Consider the following 19,938-nt stretch of genomic DNA (forward strand, 5'->3'; position numbering starts at 1 on the left):
CTATGTAACTTTTTGGTATAAGGTGTTTTATTTATTGTTTAAAATATCTTGAAAAGCGTACATTCTTATTGTGAAAGGGACCGCTTTTCTATGGATCTGACTTGTGAATTAGCATGATGGTGTTACTGCTTGTTTCCATGGAGATAGCTTAATAGTTTAATGCCATAGTGTAGGACATTCTTGAAAAGCATAGTGTTAGGTAGCAGCATAAGTTTGATTTGAATAAGGAACAGGAGTGTAAAGACAACTATGTATGAGTTCATTAGACTGATTTTACATATAATGTGATGTGTGTTTTGATATGAGAGAGCAAAGAATATGTAAAAAAAATAAATAAATAAAAAAAGGAAAAAAGAAAGAGGCTAATCATTGTGTGTTGCTTAAATGGCTACTTATTATTAACAATATGCTACCTTCATTACTAGTAACTAATGCATGAAATAAATGTTATAGATTTTAGTTATAAAAGCATTTAAATATTTTGAAGGTATATTATTATTATTATTATTATTATTATTATTATTATTATTATTATTATTATTATTGTTGTTGTTATTTTATTTTTAATTTTTTTTTAGAAACATGCAATTTTTTACTACAATGCAATAGTAATAGTAATTTGTGCTCAGAAGGTGGAAGAACTTAAATAATGTTAATTGCATGAAACTAATTGTCATGTTACAAACTATAACACCACAATGGGAGTCAGAAAAGAAAAGAAAGTATACAAGTTTTAGAGTGATGACAACTCTGGACCGTTACTATAGCAATTGTCACTTAAATAAGCAATATTCTACCTTTTTAATTCTCAAAAGTATTGAAAATGGTGCCCATATCAGAAAACCTTGGATTATGGCAAGACGATATGACAAAGATATGAAACTTTTTCATAGTTTGGTGTGATTTATATGTGAAATATATGTTTTTTTCCTCATTATTATGCATTTTTATACTCCAGTGCGACTTCAGATACTCCAGAAAATACGGTAATCACTTTTTTTTTCTAGCAATTTTCAAATTGATTTGATTTTGTCTAACTAAAAATAAAATAAAATGGCTTTCACTATTAATTTTCTCACATCAGCTTTCACAAATTGGATCTTATAGCTAATACCATGTAGGCTACACACATCTATTCATTTATATGGATTTTTTGTCTCCTGTAAATCCCCCAAAACAAATTTCTCTGCCTATAATCGATACGTTCTGGTCCCGTTCAGTGCATTAAGCTAGCGGCGCCTCTGAATGCACATATGCTAATGCTGTCGTTAGCTAGAATGGAAATAGATGCAATGACCTTTAAGTGTGCTCTATGGAAAGACAGGCTCCATATACGGTAGAAATGTAGGATTTTCTGTGCAGTTTTGTTGGTTTGTTGACGTTAGCGACAGGTAGCAGTCATCACGTCCCGCATCAAGATAATGATCAAATTGTCTCTACCTGTCTCTAAAGCCATCCCATATAACACGCCCTCCACCATATCGGCCAATTTCTATTTTTAAACCTTATTTGGTCGCTCACTTTGGCACTTGATGTCCTTGCACTGTTGACACTTCTGGTTTTCTTAATCCAATCCCAAGATTAGCATTTATACTCTTCTCATGACGGGTCTATGCTTAGATTTTGCGGCTTTTGACCATGTTATATTGTGGTATCCAGGTCAGAAACACACACATGGGTAAATAATTTTAGTATTTTAGTCGGTCTGTTACATATTTTGCATATTTTTTGCCCAAAGTAGTTCACAAAGCAATGCATAATGTGTGGCCTTTAAGAAATAATCACCGTAGTTTTTGTAGTATATGAGTTCTCTAAAAATATAATCCACATTTTGAATTGAATACTTTTAATTGGCCTCTTTTGCCAGTGTATTGTAAGGACTACCTTTCGTTTTTGTTGACCTCCTCCTTCTCTCTTCTCTCCTCAGGTGGAACATCCTCGGGCTCCAGGGGGCGCTGCTGAGTCACTTCGTGGAGCCAGTATACCTGCACAGTCTGACCGTGGGCAGTCTGCGTCACACGGGACACTTAGGACGAGTGCTGAACCAGAGGCAGGAGAGAATGGGACCTCTGCCCCCGACGTACAGGAGACACCAACCTCTGCTCAGCGGTGAGAAAACAAGAAGTACTATACTCACAGAACATGAGGATATAACAATAAACACTATACTCACAGAACATAAGGAAATAAGTAACAAAAAGTACTATACTCACAGAACATAAGGAAATAAGTAACAAAAAGTACTATACTCACAGAACATGAGGAAATAAGTAACAAAAAGTACTATACTCACAGAATATGAGGATATAACAATAAACACTATACTCATAACAAGGAAATAACAAAAAAACACTATACTCACATAAGAACATAAGTAACAAAAAGTACTATACTCACAGAACATGAAGACATAAGTAACAAAAAGTACTATACTCACAGAACATGAGGATATAACAATAAACACTATACTCACAGAACATGAGGAAATAAGTAACAAAAAGTACTATACTCACAGAACATGAGGAAATAAGTAACAAAAAGTACTATACTCCCAGAACATGAGGATATAACAATAAACACTATACTCATAACAAGGAAATAACAAAAAAACACTATACTCACATAAGAACATAAGTAACAAAAAGTACTATACTCACAGAAGATAAGGACGTAACAAGAAACACTATACTCACATAACATGAGGACATAAGTAACAAAAAGTACTATACTCACATAACATAAGGAAATAATCTGTAATTTCCCCTTTGTCTAAGTTTAAGTTTAAGGCATTTCTCCAGCTACTCTTATCTGTAGTGTACCTCCTGTTCCTTTATCTTATTTATGATGTCTGACAGGTGAAGTAAGTAGCTAATGAATGTTGTTAAAATGTAGATTTGTGTTGTAATACAGTGAGTTGGGTCTAGTCAGTAATAGAAATGATCAGGTTCAATCACAGACTGTATAAAGAAGTGGACTAAGTGAGTGTGACGTCATCCATAGTGTCCAGCTCCAGTCAAATGAAGCTCATGGAGGCTGGAGCAGTTATAGCGGCGAATTTGGAGCAGAGTTTCATATTTGGAATTCCGACTAGCAACCAAACAGCCAATCTGGAGTGAAGCTGTTAAAGGTAATGCCCCTTCTCTCCTGCACCTCTGGTTTGACTTAGCAACGGTGTCAATCAAACCTGTTGCTAATGCTAGCGAGGGCGACATCAGGGAAAGAAAGCAGCTGATTTGTCTATTATTAATGTTCATATCTTGAGTTATGGACACAATAGAGGAATAAAAATACCAATATCATGTAGAGCGGGTTAATACGAACATTTAAAAACCAAAATGACGAATCTGACAGCAGCAGATACAGAGAGAGGGGCCACAGTTTTCTAATGTAAAGTGAATTGGAGCTACCATTTGTGCATTTAAGTTTTGGATATTACCTGGCAAAATACAATATAATCAATAGGAAAATCTGCCTCTGTTCTCCCATCTCTGAGTACGACATCATCACATTATAGAATCTAAAAACCACCAATGGGAGCAGGGCGATTGTTCAGGACATGAATGAGAGATAGAGAAAGATTTGGATGAGTCACAGATGTTAGTTCAAATCTGCAGGAGCCATGGGGGGTACTGCCAGGAAAGATAAGACCAGAGACATGACAACGCTACAGACACAGAGATCCACAGCAGATATGTGAGATTTAATGCAGACGTCACATACTCTCCTCTCTCACGGCGCCAGTGTGGGGGGTAAAAGTTTGGTGTTTCATGGTTCAAAAATACGTGGCTTTTGCTTTATTTTGTCACAGTGTTTCTTGAATGACAACAGGGTGTAGGCGTTTGAGTGGACGTCTTGTAGCTGATAGGTTTGTGGTTTCATCTTGGATCAGACCAGAGTATTCACTGTTGTTCCGTCCTTGGGCAAGATATTTGGCTGTCCTGTGCTTTTTATTAAACTATATCTCCATGGAAGTAGCAGGACAAGTTATGGGTCAGTTCTGTGGAGAGGCCAAACCCACTCATAGTAAGAATGCATGTTTTTCAATGCATTGTTAACACCTCTAATTCAATGCATGCTAAAAGTTTAATGCCACCCAGAGAAAGCAGAAATCCAGAAAAGTTACATTTAAATTTGGATAAGAAAATGCTAGTCGATGATCGCAATGTCAAACGCTGACAACATATAAAACGCTCCAGTAATCGGACATCTCCTGTGCTTATAGATGGTCTAGACATGACCATAGGGACCAAAGGGAGGAGCAGTCTTACAGAACAGTTTCCCTCCAGTATCTCTGTTCAAATCTGGGCCCTCCTCCACCTTTCTCCTCCTCTGATGGGCCTCTGTCCTTGGTGCCTTTGAACCATTTAAAGCCGCCCTCTGGAGCTTTTTTTCCGGGGATCTGACTCTTATCTCACACACACACACCTGTCCCACCTGGATCGAACTGAGCGCCCTCATGTGTCCTTCTCTGCTGCACGGACACGGCTCTGCTACGCTAGGGAACTGTAATAAGAGAAAATGTGTTTGGAAACTTTGGTGATATTAAAATGTGAGGTGTTGTGATGGAAGTGTTACTATAGCAATTATCAATAAACACAAAATTGTATCGTTTGACTGGTCCAAAGTCCTCAAAATGGCACCCATAACAGGAAATTGAAATCTTGAATTATATAGAAATTCCTTTTTATTATTATTGTTGTTGTTGTTGTTGTTGTTGTTATTATTATTATTATTATTATTATTATTATTATTATTATTATTATTATTATTATTATTATTATTATTATTATTGGTGTTGTTGTTGTTGTTGTTGTTGTTGTTGTTATTATTATTATTGTTATTATTATTATTATTATTATATTTTTTATTTATTTCAAATATAGTCAACATAACACTGACATGAAAAAATCACTCCAAAGTCAATGGCTAAAATGAAAATACACGCAGTAAAGTTAAGGGGGCACTATGTGTCTATGGGGATGTTAATGATTTGCCTATATGTTCCACAGTATGGCATTAAACTTATCTGTCCTGTGTTTATTCAGTTACAAGTCTTTAAATTACTCAACCTTGCCTTGAAAAACATGCATTCATACAGTGAGAAGGGTCGCCTCTCCATAGAGATTACCTGTTCATCCTTGTGGTTGTTTCCATGAAGATAGTTAGAGTAAGGCCGTGAAATACTGCGAAACATTCCAGGCAAAGCAATAACATCTCCATAGAGACAAGCAGGTTGCAGGAAAGTACACCTTTAAAACGAATAATAGCACTGCATTATAACTGTGATATTTACATTTTCCTAAGTTTTATTCTCATTGCAATAATTTTTAGTGTCATATCCCTCCATTTTCTTTTATATAAGCTGCTTTTCAAAGTCATAACTCATATAGTGTTGGCAAACACACAGACTGCCTATAATACAATAAGATATAAGCAGCTTCAGAGCGTAATATTAACCCTGTAGCTCTGTATGTATCAATCTATTGTACAGTTATGAGATCAGACAACCGCCCGCCCACAACTTCCCACAAGAGAATATAAAGTCTTCAATGACAAAAAATCAAATTGCCTATTACAGAAACAGAGCATTGAGGCAGTGAAATGAGGCGAGAATAGCTCGATCGGACAGTTTTTTGTTCATAAATGTGGTTTGAACAAAAGACTGGAGCAATAAGCAGGATTGTTACCGCTAGGCCAATCCGTGTCGGGCGCCGGGAGCTGCAGAAAAGACTGAGGGGAGATAGAGTTGAATGGAAAGGCAAGAATATGTTTGACAAAAGCAGAGGATGATCTACAGGCCTGTGCGGTAATTACATAAGGAACCAGACAATGGGGCTGGTAACGTCTGGATTGTATAGTAAAGATGGTGATATGGTAAGAAATTTATATTAGGTATTTCTTAGAGCCTACAGGTCATAATACATGAATCACCGTGTACTTGTTGGAACAAGTACTGATTCTCAAAAAATCACATACATAGGAGTAAAGCCTTCAGAACGAGTATAAGTACACATGGTCAGATTTAAAGGGTTTATATTACTCTATTTTCTGATTTATGTTATAATTTTCTCATCACAAACAGACCTGGAGTTGTGTTTTTGTTTCATTCACACGTGTTTAACACACAAACCCTGCATATTTAGGCTCTTTAGGCTTTATTCTCTCAAAACAAAAACACTCTGTTCCACCTTGTGATGTCATACAAGAAGTGCCCCACTGTGTTTTTAAACTCCACACACCTTCAGTAGAATCATTTGGATAATTTCATCCCTGGAATTGCCAAAAGGTGGGTGTTAGCTTGAAAACTAACACTTCATGACATCACAAGGTGGAGCAGAGCATTTTGAGCTTTGGAGATGTAGACAGACTAATGATAAAGTGTTATTCATACATGTGTGAATGAAACAAAATACAACTCCACGTATGTTTTTGATGTGGCTTGAAGTTCACAAGAGTCAATTTAGCGTAATATACATGACCTTTAATGAAAATCAAATTCAACTAAACTATTTCCTGTTAAAAATTGTATTCAAACGGCTAAATGTGTTTTTATTAATATTGTTGATTCAAACTCAGTAGGGACTATCAAGCTTTTTCCTTATTAGAGTTTGAAATTTTGATACTTTAACAACGCTTCAGTTCACACTTCACTGTGATTGGTTGACTCTACCTGTCACTCACTCAGAGCATGACACAGGCTGACCAATAAGAGGAGTGAGAGTGGGGAAGATTGTGGCTTGTTTCAGTTTTCGAGCACAGAGCTGTAGAGAAAAACACTGGATCTTGATATAATAATCTCTCCAAATTGGTAAACTGGCACAGTGTCATATACTTCTTCATGAATCAAGCAAAGTAAATGTTAGGGCACCAGTACAGATGGTATTACTATTACAAAGGTTTGCAATTTTGGCAATGCATAATGCTGTTGTACCCTTGGGCAAGACACTTTACGCACTTATGGATGCTTTAATGTGTTGAAATTAATAAAATGTTTCAGTAGTTAAAAATCGTAATGTAATGTTTGTATATTTTAAAAATCTAGGGTAAGTATATCTCATTGTGTTTCACTGTGATTCACTATGTTTGGAGAGGCCAGTGGCGCAGAAAGACACGCCACATTTGTCCCACTCTGCCCCAAATACAAACTTGCATCAGCAGCAAATCTATAGCTTCCAGATGTTTGTTTTTAAATGCTGGTTGATCAGTGCTTTGTTGCTCGTTGTAAGTATTATACAGCGGTATAAAGTCATTGTAAATTCATAAGCCCTATATGTCCCACTTTTCTGTCTCTCCATCTCTCCCATAAGCTTCATAAACATCACTATGTTTTGATTCTAGGTTAACTCTGGTTTTTGCAACACAGCAGAACTTTATATGTTGTTTGCCCCAGAGAGAAAGAGAGAGAGAAAGAAAGAAAGAAAAAAAGAGACACAGAGAGAGATGGGGAGAATGAGAGATAGAGCGAGAGAGGGTGAAGGAAGGTTAAATGAAACGACAAAAGCTGCAGTTTTAAATGGGAGAGGCATAGATGCAAATTCCAGCTCTGATCCTCACAAGCGGGTTATGCATTCAGAGTGTTTTTGACAAGAAATGTTTTGTTGTCAACTTTTGGGCTTTAGTTAAAACTGGTAAAATCTTAAAGAGACAGTGCACAGTTTATTCCTTCACATCAGAATACTCTCAGCCAATTTAGTTATATATTCACACAAGAGATTTCATGTTTTGCATACAGTAATGAAATACAGTTTGAACTCTGGACGGGGTTGTGTGGTGGCAGTGTGGTTATGCTCTCGCCTCAGAACAAGAGGGTTCTCAGTTCATTTCCCAGACCTGAAACTAAGTGGTCTCTGTGTGATGTGCCTGTGTTTGGGTGGGTTCTCTTTGGGTGGTCTGGTTTTCCCTATCAGTGGTTAATTATGACATTAAATAACATTGTGAAATAGTTTTTTTTTTTCCCAAGGCAACACCTCAAGACAAATCCCATACTATCCTCTGAATGTTTATAGCCAGTACTTCATACTAATCTTCCAAAAAACATTGTTGTTCTACCTCTTCTACTCCAAATAATGAGTACTATAAGGTGCATATGTCTCGTCTCTGCTCCTCCGTCAGGCCTGAGCAGTGCCGAGTCGCAGCCCCCGGGGAAGGCCTCCTGTGTGGGGGTAAACTGGAGCGAAGGAGACCTACAGCTGGAGGTGGTGGATACGTGGACCGGGCGGAGGAGAGACTCAGGGACACCATCACGGCTCTGCAAACACGCCCTGTTCACGCGCTGGAGCAGACTACAGCGCAAGGTGAGAGATGTGGGTTTGATTATGAAGATAAATAAAAAACCTAAAGCTGCATTGCTCTATTTTATAACTGGAAAAGGAGAAAGTATGTATTTAAAGGACTTTTTTGAGCTTATATTGTTGTTCCAGGAGTTGTATTTTGCTTCAGTCACGCTTGTTTCATTAATCCATTAGTCCAAAGGCGTCTTCTCTGTGCACTCAAAAATGCTCCGTTTGCATTTTACCAGTTTTGTTGCGTCATAGATAAAACTCTAAACTTCTCCAACACAGTTTTTAAGCCTATAAACCATCACCAGATGCATTCTATGGTCAAACTGTTCACAATCAGCGCATGGCTTTATTAGCATGGCATTCACAGGGGATAAGGACTTAATTTGTTTAGTTTCTAATTGTTGATTCCTGTTGCTGACAGCAGAGGGAACGCCAATGTTTCCTTTATTGGAATCAGAGGTGAAATTTATAAAGCCTGCTTTCCAAATGTAGATATTATTTAAAGTGATAAAATGTGGAAGGACTCTTACACCTCTTATTTTCAGGTTTGTGATAGGCAGACATTTTGAGGGGCAGGTGCTCAACCAAGGAGAAAGGGCACTTTTCCATATAACTTAAAACGAACTTATCCCCAGTGTTTGGAATATGATTTTGCTTTAGGAATTACTTTTAGGTGTGAGCCTGTTGAGGTTTAGCAGCAAACCTTTGTGTATAGGTGTATATGAGCCAAGAGATCAATAAGAATATAACAAAATGAAAGAGAGAGACAGAGATGTAAAGGAATTTGAGGGGGGTCTGGGGGTCCTCCTCCAGGAAGTTTTTGATAAAAGTAATGCAATTTCCTGTCATCTGTCTTAGGTGAAGAAATGCAATTATTATTCTATTCTGCTGTCTTCATGGGGCAAATATTAAACCTAAAAAGATGTTGATGAGGGCACTTAAAGCAAAGGGTTTCCGTGGCGATAGTTAATATACTTAATTATTAGAAGCAGACAGCACAGAGCAGTCTTATAATGCTGCTTTTAAATAAACTCTTTGCACAAGAAAAAACACAAGAAGCACAAAAACACAAGACTAAAGTGAGGTACCCTGTTTTAAACACAGACACACACATTCACATTGTGGGTGACTTCTATTTTGTTTATATCTGTGTAACATCTGCTCTGTATCCAAACATGGCCGCTCCTCTTTAACCTCCTCGCCCTCACGTTTCCTCTCAGACTGTGCGACTGTGCGAGGAGGCGCAGGCCAAATGGAGCTGTTAATGTGTTAATGAGCATAAAGCAGAATTATTTGGAGAGGATCTGAGTGCCCCCTCTCTCCTCCTCCTCCTCCTCCTCCCCTCTGTGGCTTATATAAGGGCCACGCTCCAGCACGCCAGCTAATCTACAAAAGAAACTTCAGCTTTTTTCTCTCTCTCTCTGTCGTTCTGTCTCTATCCTTCCCTCATCTCTTTCTATCTCTCCTCTTTCACCCTCTCCCTCACTTTCTCTCTCTTTTCCTCCCTCTCTCCCCACTCTCTCTCTCTATTCCTCCCTTCTCTCTTGCCGCTTGCACTCCTCTCAAACTTTCCTCCCCTCTCTCTCCACTTTCTCTTCTCTTTCCTCTCTCTTTTTCTCTCGCCACCAACTTTCCTTCCTCTTCTCTCTCTCCCTTATTCACTCCAATCCTCGCCCTGTCTCTTTTCTCTTTCTCCCTTACTCTCTCTTCCTCTCTCTTTCTCTCTCTTTCTCTACCGACCACTTTTTCTTCTGTCTCTCTGTCATTCTCTCCCTTCCTGTTTTTCTTTCTCTCTTCTTTTATCCTCTCTCTCCCTCTTTGTCTCGCACAACTCACCATATTCTTTCTCTTCATCTTTGCATCTCTCTCCCTCTGTCTCTCTTTTTGTGCTTCCACTCTTTCTTTCTTTCTTTCTCTCCCCTTGACTTCCCTCTTACCCTCATAAACCCTCTCTCTCTCTAAATTCTTGCTGTTATATCTCTCTATCACCCATTTGCTCTCCTCCCTCACCTCTCTCCTTACCCTCTCTCTCTCGACCCCTACTCCTGTTCCCTCTGTCCCATTCACCCTCTCTCTTTGTCTCTCTCCCTTTCTCTCTTCTCCCCTCTCTTTCCCCTTGACTTCACTCTTACCCATAAACCCCCTCTCTCTCGAAATTCTTTCTGTTATATCTCTCTATCACCCCCTTGCTCTCCTCCTTCACCTCTCTCTCCTAAACACCTCTCTCCTTCTAACACTCCCTCCTCTTTCATTCTCTCTCCGCCTCCGTCTCTCCCTTTCACCCTCTCTCTCTCTCCCCTTCTCTCCCTTTCTCTCTTCTCCTCTCTCTTTCTCCCTCTCACCCTGTCTCTGTCTCCCTCTCCTTTCTCTCCTTCTCCTCTCCCTCTCTACCCACCCTATCTATCTGTCTCTCATCTCCCCTCTCTATCCCTCCCACCTTTCTCTTCCTCTCCTCCTCTCTCCCTCTACCCTCTCCCCACCTCACAACTTCTCTCTCCCCCTCTCTCCTCTCCCTCTCTTCCCTCTCTCCTCTCCCCCTCTCCTCTTTCTCTCCTCTTTCTCTCCTATCCTCTCTTCCCTCTCTCCTCTCCCCCTCTCCTCCCTCTCTCCTCTCCCTCTCTTCCCTCTCTCCTCTCCCTCTCTTCCCTCTCTCCTCTCCCTTTCTCCTCCCTCTCTCCTCTCCCTCTCTCCTCTTTCTCTCCTCTCCCTCTCTCCTCCCTCTCTCCTCTTTCTCTCCTCTCCCTCTCTCTTGTCTCTCAGTCGATCTCCATTGTCTTCCCCGGTGACAATAGGAATGCACAGAAAGCAGTGCGATGTTCAATTGCTTGTGAAATTTAAATGGGGGAAATTACCCAGCTGTTTGAACCCCTCCTCTCCTCCTCTCCCCCTCTCCTCCCCTCCTCGTCCCCTCTTCCCCTCCTCCGCCCGAGCTCCACCCAAACACATTTGTGCTGCCTCATTCACTCTGTTTTGCTATTCTTTCTCTTTTTACTTTCGTCTCTCGCATAAAATTACCTCAGTTGCATCCGTAGGTACAGTGCGGTTGATTGAGGAGTAATAAAGGTGCATCTACTCTACCAGTCAAAAGTTTGGACACACTTTTTCATCCACGTTTCTTCTTTATTTCCACGATTATTCGCACTGTAGATTCTCACTGAAGCATCAAAACTATGATGTAGCAAACAAAAAGTGAACGCAAAATGACCTTTACCCTTTGCTTTGAACCCTGGTTTGCACTTTTGGTATTTCTTGACCCTGACGTGGCACAGCTGTAAGGATCTGTTATATACACAGTAGTGGCTGAGTGGTTTGCATACCTGCTTCCAACTTTGTGTGGAGTTTGCATGTTCTCTCTGTGCCTGGGTGGGTTTCTTCCTGGTATTTCAGTAGCACAACATGCACAATAATCTAATACTCAGCTGTGTAATCCTGGCTCTGAGTCTGAAATGGTTGGGGACTCATTTGCTCTTCACAGTCTAGTAGCACTGGGACATTGGTTAAATATTTTCTTTTTTGTGTTAAATTTGAAATATTTACTCTTTGGTAAGCATCTGTGACAGTATTACTTTTTAATTATACTTTCATTTCCCCAGTGCCGGACAAATACATGTTTATCTTAGTGTCTTTCAATTTACAGTTTTTAACTTGTTTAATTGAGATTGTATTTTTGTCTTTGAAACGTCTCTGAGTGTCCTAAAAAACATTATTATTTACTGCAGTGTTTTCAGCCATTTTTATTCACTGCACACATGTAGATGCTGTGACGCATTATTCACCTGGATGGCTCCAATAGAGGAAAAAGAAGTGTAAATAATGTCCTTGTCCCTGTGTCTGGGGAGTTGGTCTTTTTTTTTCTTTTGTCAGAATTTGACATTCTTCAAAACAGCAAATTATTACATTAAATAACTTTGCTAATCAGTAAATTCAAATTACACACCTGACAATCTCTCATGTCACTAATGTCCCCATCACACTGGCTGAAAAATACTCATGTACTGTATTATTATTTATTCTAAATATGTTTCTGTCTCTCTCTCCCTCCTCTCTTTCTCCCTGTCCCACCTCTCCCCCTTTCCCTCGCTCTCTTTCCAACTCCCCCCTCTCTCTTTCCATCTTCCCTCTTTTCCATCATCTCTCCCTCTCCCTCCCTTTTTCTCTCTCCCTCTCCATCTCTCCCTTTTTCCCTCTCTCTCTCTCTGTCTCACTCTCCCTCTCTTTCCCACTCCATCCCTCCCTCTCGGCCCCTCTCTCTCTTTCCCACTCCATCCCTCCCTGCTGGTTTTTCTCTCCCTCTTTCCCTCCCTCTCTCTCTCCCTCTTTCCCTCCTTTCTCTTTTTGCCTCCCTCTTTCTCTCTCCTTCCCTCCCTGTCCCTCCCTCTCTCTTTCTGCCCCCCCTCTGTCTCTGTCCATCGCTCCCTTCCTGTCCCTCCCTCTCTCTCCCTCTTTCCCTCCCCCTCACTCTCTCCCTCCCTGCCCCCCCTCTCTCCCTCTCATTCCCTCCCTGTCCCTCCCTTCCTTTTTCCCTCACTGTTCCTCCCTGTCCCTCCCTCTCTCTCCCTCTTCCCCTCCCTCTCTCTCCCTTTTTCCCTCCTCTCTCTCCCTCTTTCCTTGCCCCTCTCTCCTTGTCTCTCCCTCCACCTCTCTCCCTCCCTGTCCCTCCCTCTCTCGTCCTCTGTCCAGTTGGGTCTCCAGGTGTCCGGTTCGGTGTACGGTCATCTCATGTACAGTGAAGCTAAGATGGCGGCCGGTCAGTACCAAGCGGTGAAACAGCAGTGGATGCGCTCCCTCCAGGACTCTGGTTTGGGCACCTGGGTCCGTAAGCCCCCCGAGCAGGAACACTTCCTCTTACCCATCTGAACGACGGAGAGAAAAACTCTTTCAACTTTATTTTTTTAGAGTAAGATGTCTTCAGTGTCAGCGTCAACCACCACTGTCCAACCAATCACAACACGTCAACCAACCGCGACCTTTGAACTTTAGCCTTTAGCATTTTGTGTCATGTCAGTTTGAAGCCCCTTTAAACCAAGAGAGTGTAGCTGCAGACCTCCACCCAGAGGACCCTAGGCTGCAGACCTCCACCAGGATGCACCTCCACCCACATGTCCCTCGCCATTTTTCATCAGTTTACTTTAAAAACGACTTTACGTACACTTTTTATCAGTTGTGGCTTTGGTTAAAATTGTTTAGAAGCACTTCGAAGACATTTAATCACCAATAGACTTAATTTTTAGTTTGAAATTAACCAGGTCTGTGTTGTCTCTGCTCCACTCTGCTTGTGTAGACTAATGAGCAGTTTAAAACATATTGTCCCAGATAAAAAAACAAAAAACAAATGCTTTTTAATTGTGAACATATAGAGTACAATGGCATTAATAGCAAAGGCATTTTAGACATAGTTTGTCCGTGAATGTGTTGCCGTAGACCCTGTGTCTGGTTATGATTAAACCTGTAATGGTTAAGGTTAAGAAAAGGGTTTGGGCTTGTCTTTAGTGTAAAACAAAGATATTTTTTGTAATGTTCCTTTGAAACAACGTCCAGGAAACAGTGGGGTTTGACATGGCCGCTGTTTGTTTACCTTTAGGGACCTGTGGGTGGAGGTACGTTACGTGAGGGCCTCTGGGTGGAGGTCTGCAGCCAGATCCCTCTCCTTTAAACTACAGTGTATTGTATGTGTACAGATGGAGTCAGCCATGTTTTCAAGGCAGCCCAGCCAACCAAAACTAAAAAACGATCACTATTGGTTTACTTACCGTCACTCATACATTATCAAGTTATAGCATTTATTTTTATTTTTGCATCTCTCACAGGCAAGGTACAAATATTACACAAAATGGATTCTCTTTAGTTTTAAGTCATGTTATAATGCTGTTATCTCATCAAAAACATACATGGAGTTGTTTTTTGTTTCAATTACACATTTGAGTAATCTATTTTTATTAGTCTGTTACATCTCCAAAGCTCAAAATGCTCTGTTCCACCTTGTGATGTCATGAAGTGGTAGTTTTCAAGTCAACAGCTCCTTTTACCTTTAGTTCAGTAGAGATTTGCACTTATAGGGATGAAATGATCCAAATGATTTGAGTGAAGATGTATTGAGTTTGAAAATACAGTGGAGCACTTCCTGTATTACCACATGATGACATCACAAGGTGGAACAGAGTGTTTTGTGGTCGAGAGAAGAACTAAAGCCTAAATATGCAGCGTGTGTGTGTTAAACATGTGTGAATGAAACAAAACACAACTCCAGGTCTGTTTGTGATGAGAAAACAACATTATAACATAGTTCAGAAAATAATATAAGCCCTTTAAACAAAATGGAGAAACAGGAGTAAAGAAGGAGGTCAGTTTTTATTATATTATGTATGTACAACCCTCGTCAAAAACATACCTGGAATTGTGTTTTGCTTCATTCACACTTGTTTCATAAATCCTTTCAATAAGGTTGTCTTGCTCTGAGCCTCAAAAATTTGTCCTAAATTTCTCTGGATTATTACATCACAGGTAGAAGGACGGAGGTCTCTTGTGCAGTTTTTAAGGTCATAAATCATCGCAGGAACACAAAGTTGTATTAATTTCAATTCAGTTTAAGTGCGTGCTTAAATTAGCATGTTGCTTATATAGCTTTTGTTTTTTTCCCCCCATGGATTAACCACTGCTGCTAGTAGATGGCATGCTAACACTAAATCTAAGTAGGGTGAGCACAACTGTTGCAAAATATAATGTGTTTTCTATAGGCATTATTTTAAGTTCCAAAATATGAAATGAAAAACAAAGGTATTCAAAAGCATGAAGGCCAATAAGAGTACAAATAATGCATAATATAGTCTTTATTATAGACCTGCGTAGTCATGGTGTTCAACTTCCTGTTAGAGGTGACATTTCACTATTCAAAAGATATAATATTTAGTTTTAAATTGCTAATTGTTATAGCTACAGTTGTATTTTTTCACCATTCTGAAAGCCTTAATATTAGTAACAGAGCCATGTCAACTGGTCAGATAGATAAGAAAGCAATAGACACGACTTTTCACCCCTCGCTTTGAGTTATTTTAGCTGCTCTTATAAAAATCTCACATCCTCCGCTAACACACATACATTTGAAGGCGCTGCCCGCTAAGAGAGTCCTCGGTGTGGAGAAAAGGGAGAAAAGGGAGAAAAGGTTGGCTGTAACCTTCAGCTCCATGAAAGACGAACTGTATCGTGTCATCAGCCATTTGCGGGACCCCAGGATCCTGCTGAGGAGAGGGGCCGCGGGGGACGAGAACAGACACAGGCCAGACACATATACAGAAACATACTGAGAAATATAGAGGGGGGGAGGCAATTATGGAGTTGTCACGGTGACGAGAGGGGGGAGAGGGCTTCACCTGTCATGTCAGGGTGATGTGTCCATGCTGTTTATAAGGTGCCTTTATGTGTTCAGTGGCATGGGTGTCTTTTTAAAGCAACATACCGGTATATGTTCATGGGTTTCAGAGTGATGACAAATTAGGACCGCAACCATAGTGATTAACAATTTAAAACAAAATATTATATCTTATATGTATAAGATATAATTTTAAAAAAACCCTCACAGTGTTGCATATAACAGGAAGCTAATGAATACTACATATTCATACAACATGAAGTAATTGTTGTTATAAAATAAGCAAGATTTTTTGTAGAGTGTAGATAACGGCCAAAAGTCATAGTCTACATTTGAATCTAAATAAAATGATGGCTTTTTTTTCATAATAATTTTGTTTTTCTGTTTGAATTATATTTGATTTATTATTTGACATAAAATAATTCAATGGAAAAAGTTGTATTATATTTATATAGCAGCAACGTTTCAATTTTAGTGAACACACATACATATGTAAAATTTGGGAAATATTTGGATTTGGATGTTATTTTTTGGTTGGTTTGTTTTGTGAATAAGAAATAAGTCACAGATGTTTCCCTCAGAATTTCACTAAGACTAAACTAAAAATGAAATGAAGCAGTAATTTTACTCAAATAAGTTGTCTAGGAATACCAGTTACTCCATTTGATTTAAAGCAGATATTTTGGCTGTTAAGTTCATCTAATGCTATGTTCAATCCACATATCATATAAATGTAAAAAGACAAAATAGTTAGACCTGTAAAGTTTAGTTGTTGTTTTTTTTCTTTTATGGAGACATTGGTCAATTTTATTAAGTTGCTACAATGGAATGTTTGGGGTAATTTGTCATTGCTTATATTTAATCCATTAACATTTTCAGTATTTTAGATTATATACAAAGCAAAAAAAAAAAGTCATTTGTTCAACCAGTGCTGCAAACTAGACTATGGCCGACCATAAAGTCCATTAAAACACTGGTGGCTCACTCCAAAACACTAAAACACACAGTGTGGTGCACAGATTGTGGCCCTGTCTTTTCACATGGCCAAATCAATACAAGTCTATTTTAACAGTAGTCCTGTCCTGGCCTCTGTTTCAAATGAAACTTTATTTAGAGACTGGTCCAGGCTGAATCTTTGGTCAAAGTGACATGCAATTTAAAAATGTGGACACAACCAAGAGTGTAAAATCATTCAACTTCACCCTACGACCCCTTATGTAGGCTACACTACTTAAAGGTTTTTGGTTTTTTTCTGTTTTGCTTGTCACCTGAACTTTTACTTTCAAAAACAACCAACTGTTAGAAACATTTAGTTTTTTCTTTTTGCCTTTGAGTGTATATGACATTTGTAATTTGTAATTATTATCTGGTTTGATGGAAGAGGTACCATGCATTTATAGTTGTCCATCAGTTAAGAAATGAGTCTTATAATGCACTTTAAAGAAAATACATTCATAAAATGTATCTGGGAATGTATGTATCAGAAATATTAAATGTTTTTAAACTTTTTTTCTTTTTTTTTTAAATTGTCTTCCTTGTAAGCCCAATTATTTTGGGTTCATCTAAGTTAATTATTTTGATTTTAAAGTTTATTCTACTCAATTCTCATTCAACATGTTTTTTTTATTATTATTATTTTTAAATTATTTTAACAGTATCCTCTCATATAGCCTTGCTGTTCCCAGTTTTCAAGCAGAGACCTTCAAAAATAATGGACCCACTGCAGAATAAAATTGAAAAAGAGAATCGTTTCAAGGGTCAAAATGTGTTGCATCAGGTTTGAATGCTGTTTATTTGAATATGTTATTGTGTTATTGGGCCTAATTTTACAAACACAAAAAATACTATTAGAGCAAAGAATTGATTAGAGTCATAATTTTTTTTTATTTCACCCCATGACCCCCACAGCTCTATAAATGGACTATCCCGTGTGGACAAAATACAATAATGAACCACATAATCACAAACATATAAGCCAATAGTTTAATACACCATGTTTTGTCTTATTTTGTCTTTATATCATAGTTATTTCTTGTCACTTTGACCTTTCCACCTTGTCCCTGCCTCCTGTGGCTCTTTTATTCAACCAAATCAAACCTTATTATCAAAATGCTATCCTTAGCGTCATTAGCAAAGCCTCGTTGAACTATTTCCGGGGTCATGACCTTCCTTTGCACATTTTGACCTGCTTTTTTGTGAGAGATGGAGCGTGTAATTCAACTGTTAATTTGTGGTTATTTTGTGCTCATGTCACGGTGTATTTTAATGTATTTTTGAATTATTTATTTATTATACTGACTGTTGTTTAAAAGCACACTTCTCCTGAACGTCTCCAGTGTCGTCAGCTGTGAAATGTAATACTGACATCTAGTGGTGACTTGAGGTTTTTGATTTGAATGAACAGATGCAGTGGAGTTTAGGCCCTGTTCAGACCTGTACTAAGAGCAATTGAAAAAAGTGGTTAAAAAAAAAAAAAAGGATTGGCCCCAAAGTAATATTTAAGTAATTTTATTTTTTTTAACTGTCACTTATATTATTTCATTCAAATAATTTTAATTCATTCATATTTTTAATTACTTTTGCTTTTTTTGTACTAAATAATTGTACCACTTACCATATATCATTTTTATTTTTTGTTAAAGCAAACCTACTCTGCAAGATTGATGTTTCAGAACATTTAACAGTGTTAGAGTTGTTTCAAGATGCCATATTGCAGATGAATCCCGTTTTCACCGCCACCAGCATACACCCACTGCTCTGAACATTACTTCATTCTTTCTTAATCAGTGATACACATAAGATTCGGCTGCATCAGTAGTCATTTTGGTACAAATGGAAAAAAAAATCCACTACTCGAAGCTATCCACAGGATGTGCCGACAACTTAATGGCTCTTTTTTATTAAGTCGTTTTGGATCAATGTTGTGAATTAAAATGTCCAAATTATAACATAATGATCCACGGCACAACAGGTCTGCTTTAATAAGTACCTAGACACCTAAATGTATTTGTTCACTCAATCCCTAATGAAATAAACATCTTACATTTATTTTACCGTTTATATTTTGTGGCCATGCAACCCAGTTTAGCTAGTGAAAAAACTAGTACCTTACAGGCTTAAATAAGATATCCTAAAGCCTATAGTAATAAAGGGGATCAATGCACTTTTGCATTTTGAGAACGAAAATTGCACTGTAAGATCTGAAGAGGGCCTAAAATGTAACTATTGGACCTATGTCTCCCTTACCTCTTACATTGTGTCACTTTGGTCATTTTTCAGACTTAAAATCCCATCTGTCCATTCTGTGTACATTCTAACATGTTGCTGGGACTACAGTTGGACGGGACTGCCTTTTTCAAGAGTTTAATACCAAAAATGATGCATTATCTTACACACATTTTACAGTTTATCATAACATGTTCAACTGAAAACATTTTAACTTAACTTAGAGGCAGCTTAGAGACATTATTTTTAACATATAGAACACAAGTTACTACAAAAACGTCCTATTTTTGTCTATATTATTTTGAAATGGCATCACACACTAAAGAGGTAGCATCTATGTCGTCTGTTCAGCCATGGAAACTGTACCCATAGCGATCATTAAGTAAATAAAATGACTTTATTTTGAGAGATAATACTTATAAGGCATGTCCGAATGGCAATATTGTACCTAATTGTGTGTAAATATGTGTAAAAAATGTAAAATAAATGAACTAAAATGTGAGAGAGAACTCTTAACAGGCAACGAGAATGATGTAAAGGAGTGATCTGCTGCTAGGTCTGTGACAGTGCACCTCAGTAACAATAAAAGTCAATGTTTGTACCGTATTAAAGAGTATGTGTTTCATTTGGTAAATAAATAAATAAATAAATATATACTATACATGACCATAGGCTAATTTATGAATACAATACTATGCACTATGTAACTTTTCTCATGGAGGAGACGATCACGGCATCTCCTTGGAATGTTCTGTTTGGACTTTGGATTTATTCAACTACACATGTTTTTATTGCTCAAAAATGCCTCAAAAACATGCATTCCTACTGTGAGCGGGCTTGCCTCTCCACAGGTCTGACTTTTCTGGTGGAGCATCTGCGGTCTCCGTGTTTTGTGGAGATGTTTGGCGTAGCCTGGAATGTCTCATAGAATGGCATTAAATCAATCTATTTTGTATTTATTTAGCTGCACGTGTTTTTGGTGCTTAAAAATACCTAGAAAATCATGTATTCTTACCGTGAGCAGGCTTGCCTCTCTACAGATCCCCCCCCTCTCCTCTTTCTCTT

General features: G+C 38.4%; 2 protein-coding genes across 2 annotated transcripts in view; both read left to right on the forward strand.

Annotated features, from left to right (window-relative positions):
* adarb2 (adenosine deaminase RNA specific B2 (inactive)) overlaps nt 1–13,139 on the forward strand; it is a 304,726-nt gene extending 291,587 nt beyond the window's left edge. Inside the window, exons 8-10 of the mRNA XM_033985811.1 lie at nt 1,928–2,109; nt 8,113–8,294; nt 12,963–13,139. Coding sequence (XP_033841702.1) covers nt 1,928–2,109; nt 8,113–8,294; nt 12,963–13,139 — 541 coding nt within the window. The remainder of the gene's footprint in view (nt 1–1,927; nt 2,110–8,112; nt 8,295–12,962) is intronic.
* Nucleotides 1–19,938, forward strand: part of idi1 (isopentenyl-diphosphate delta isomerase 1) — a 491,925-nt gene that overhangs the window by 436,527 nt on the left and 35,460 nt on the right. The window lies entirely within an intron of this gene.

This window comes from Periophthalmus magnuspinnatus, chromosome 20 (assembly GCF_009829125.3).
Source record: "Periophthalmus magnuspinnatus isolate fPerMag1 chromosome 20, fPerMag1.2.pri, whole genome shotgun sequence".
Taxonomy (NCBI): Eukaryota; Metazoa; Chordata; class Actinopteri; order Gobiiformes; family Gobiidae; genus Periophthalmus; species Periophthalmus magnuspinnatus.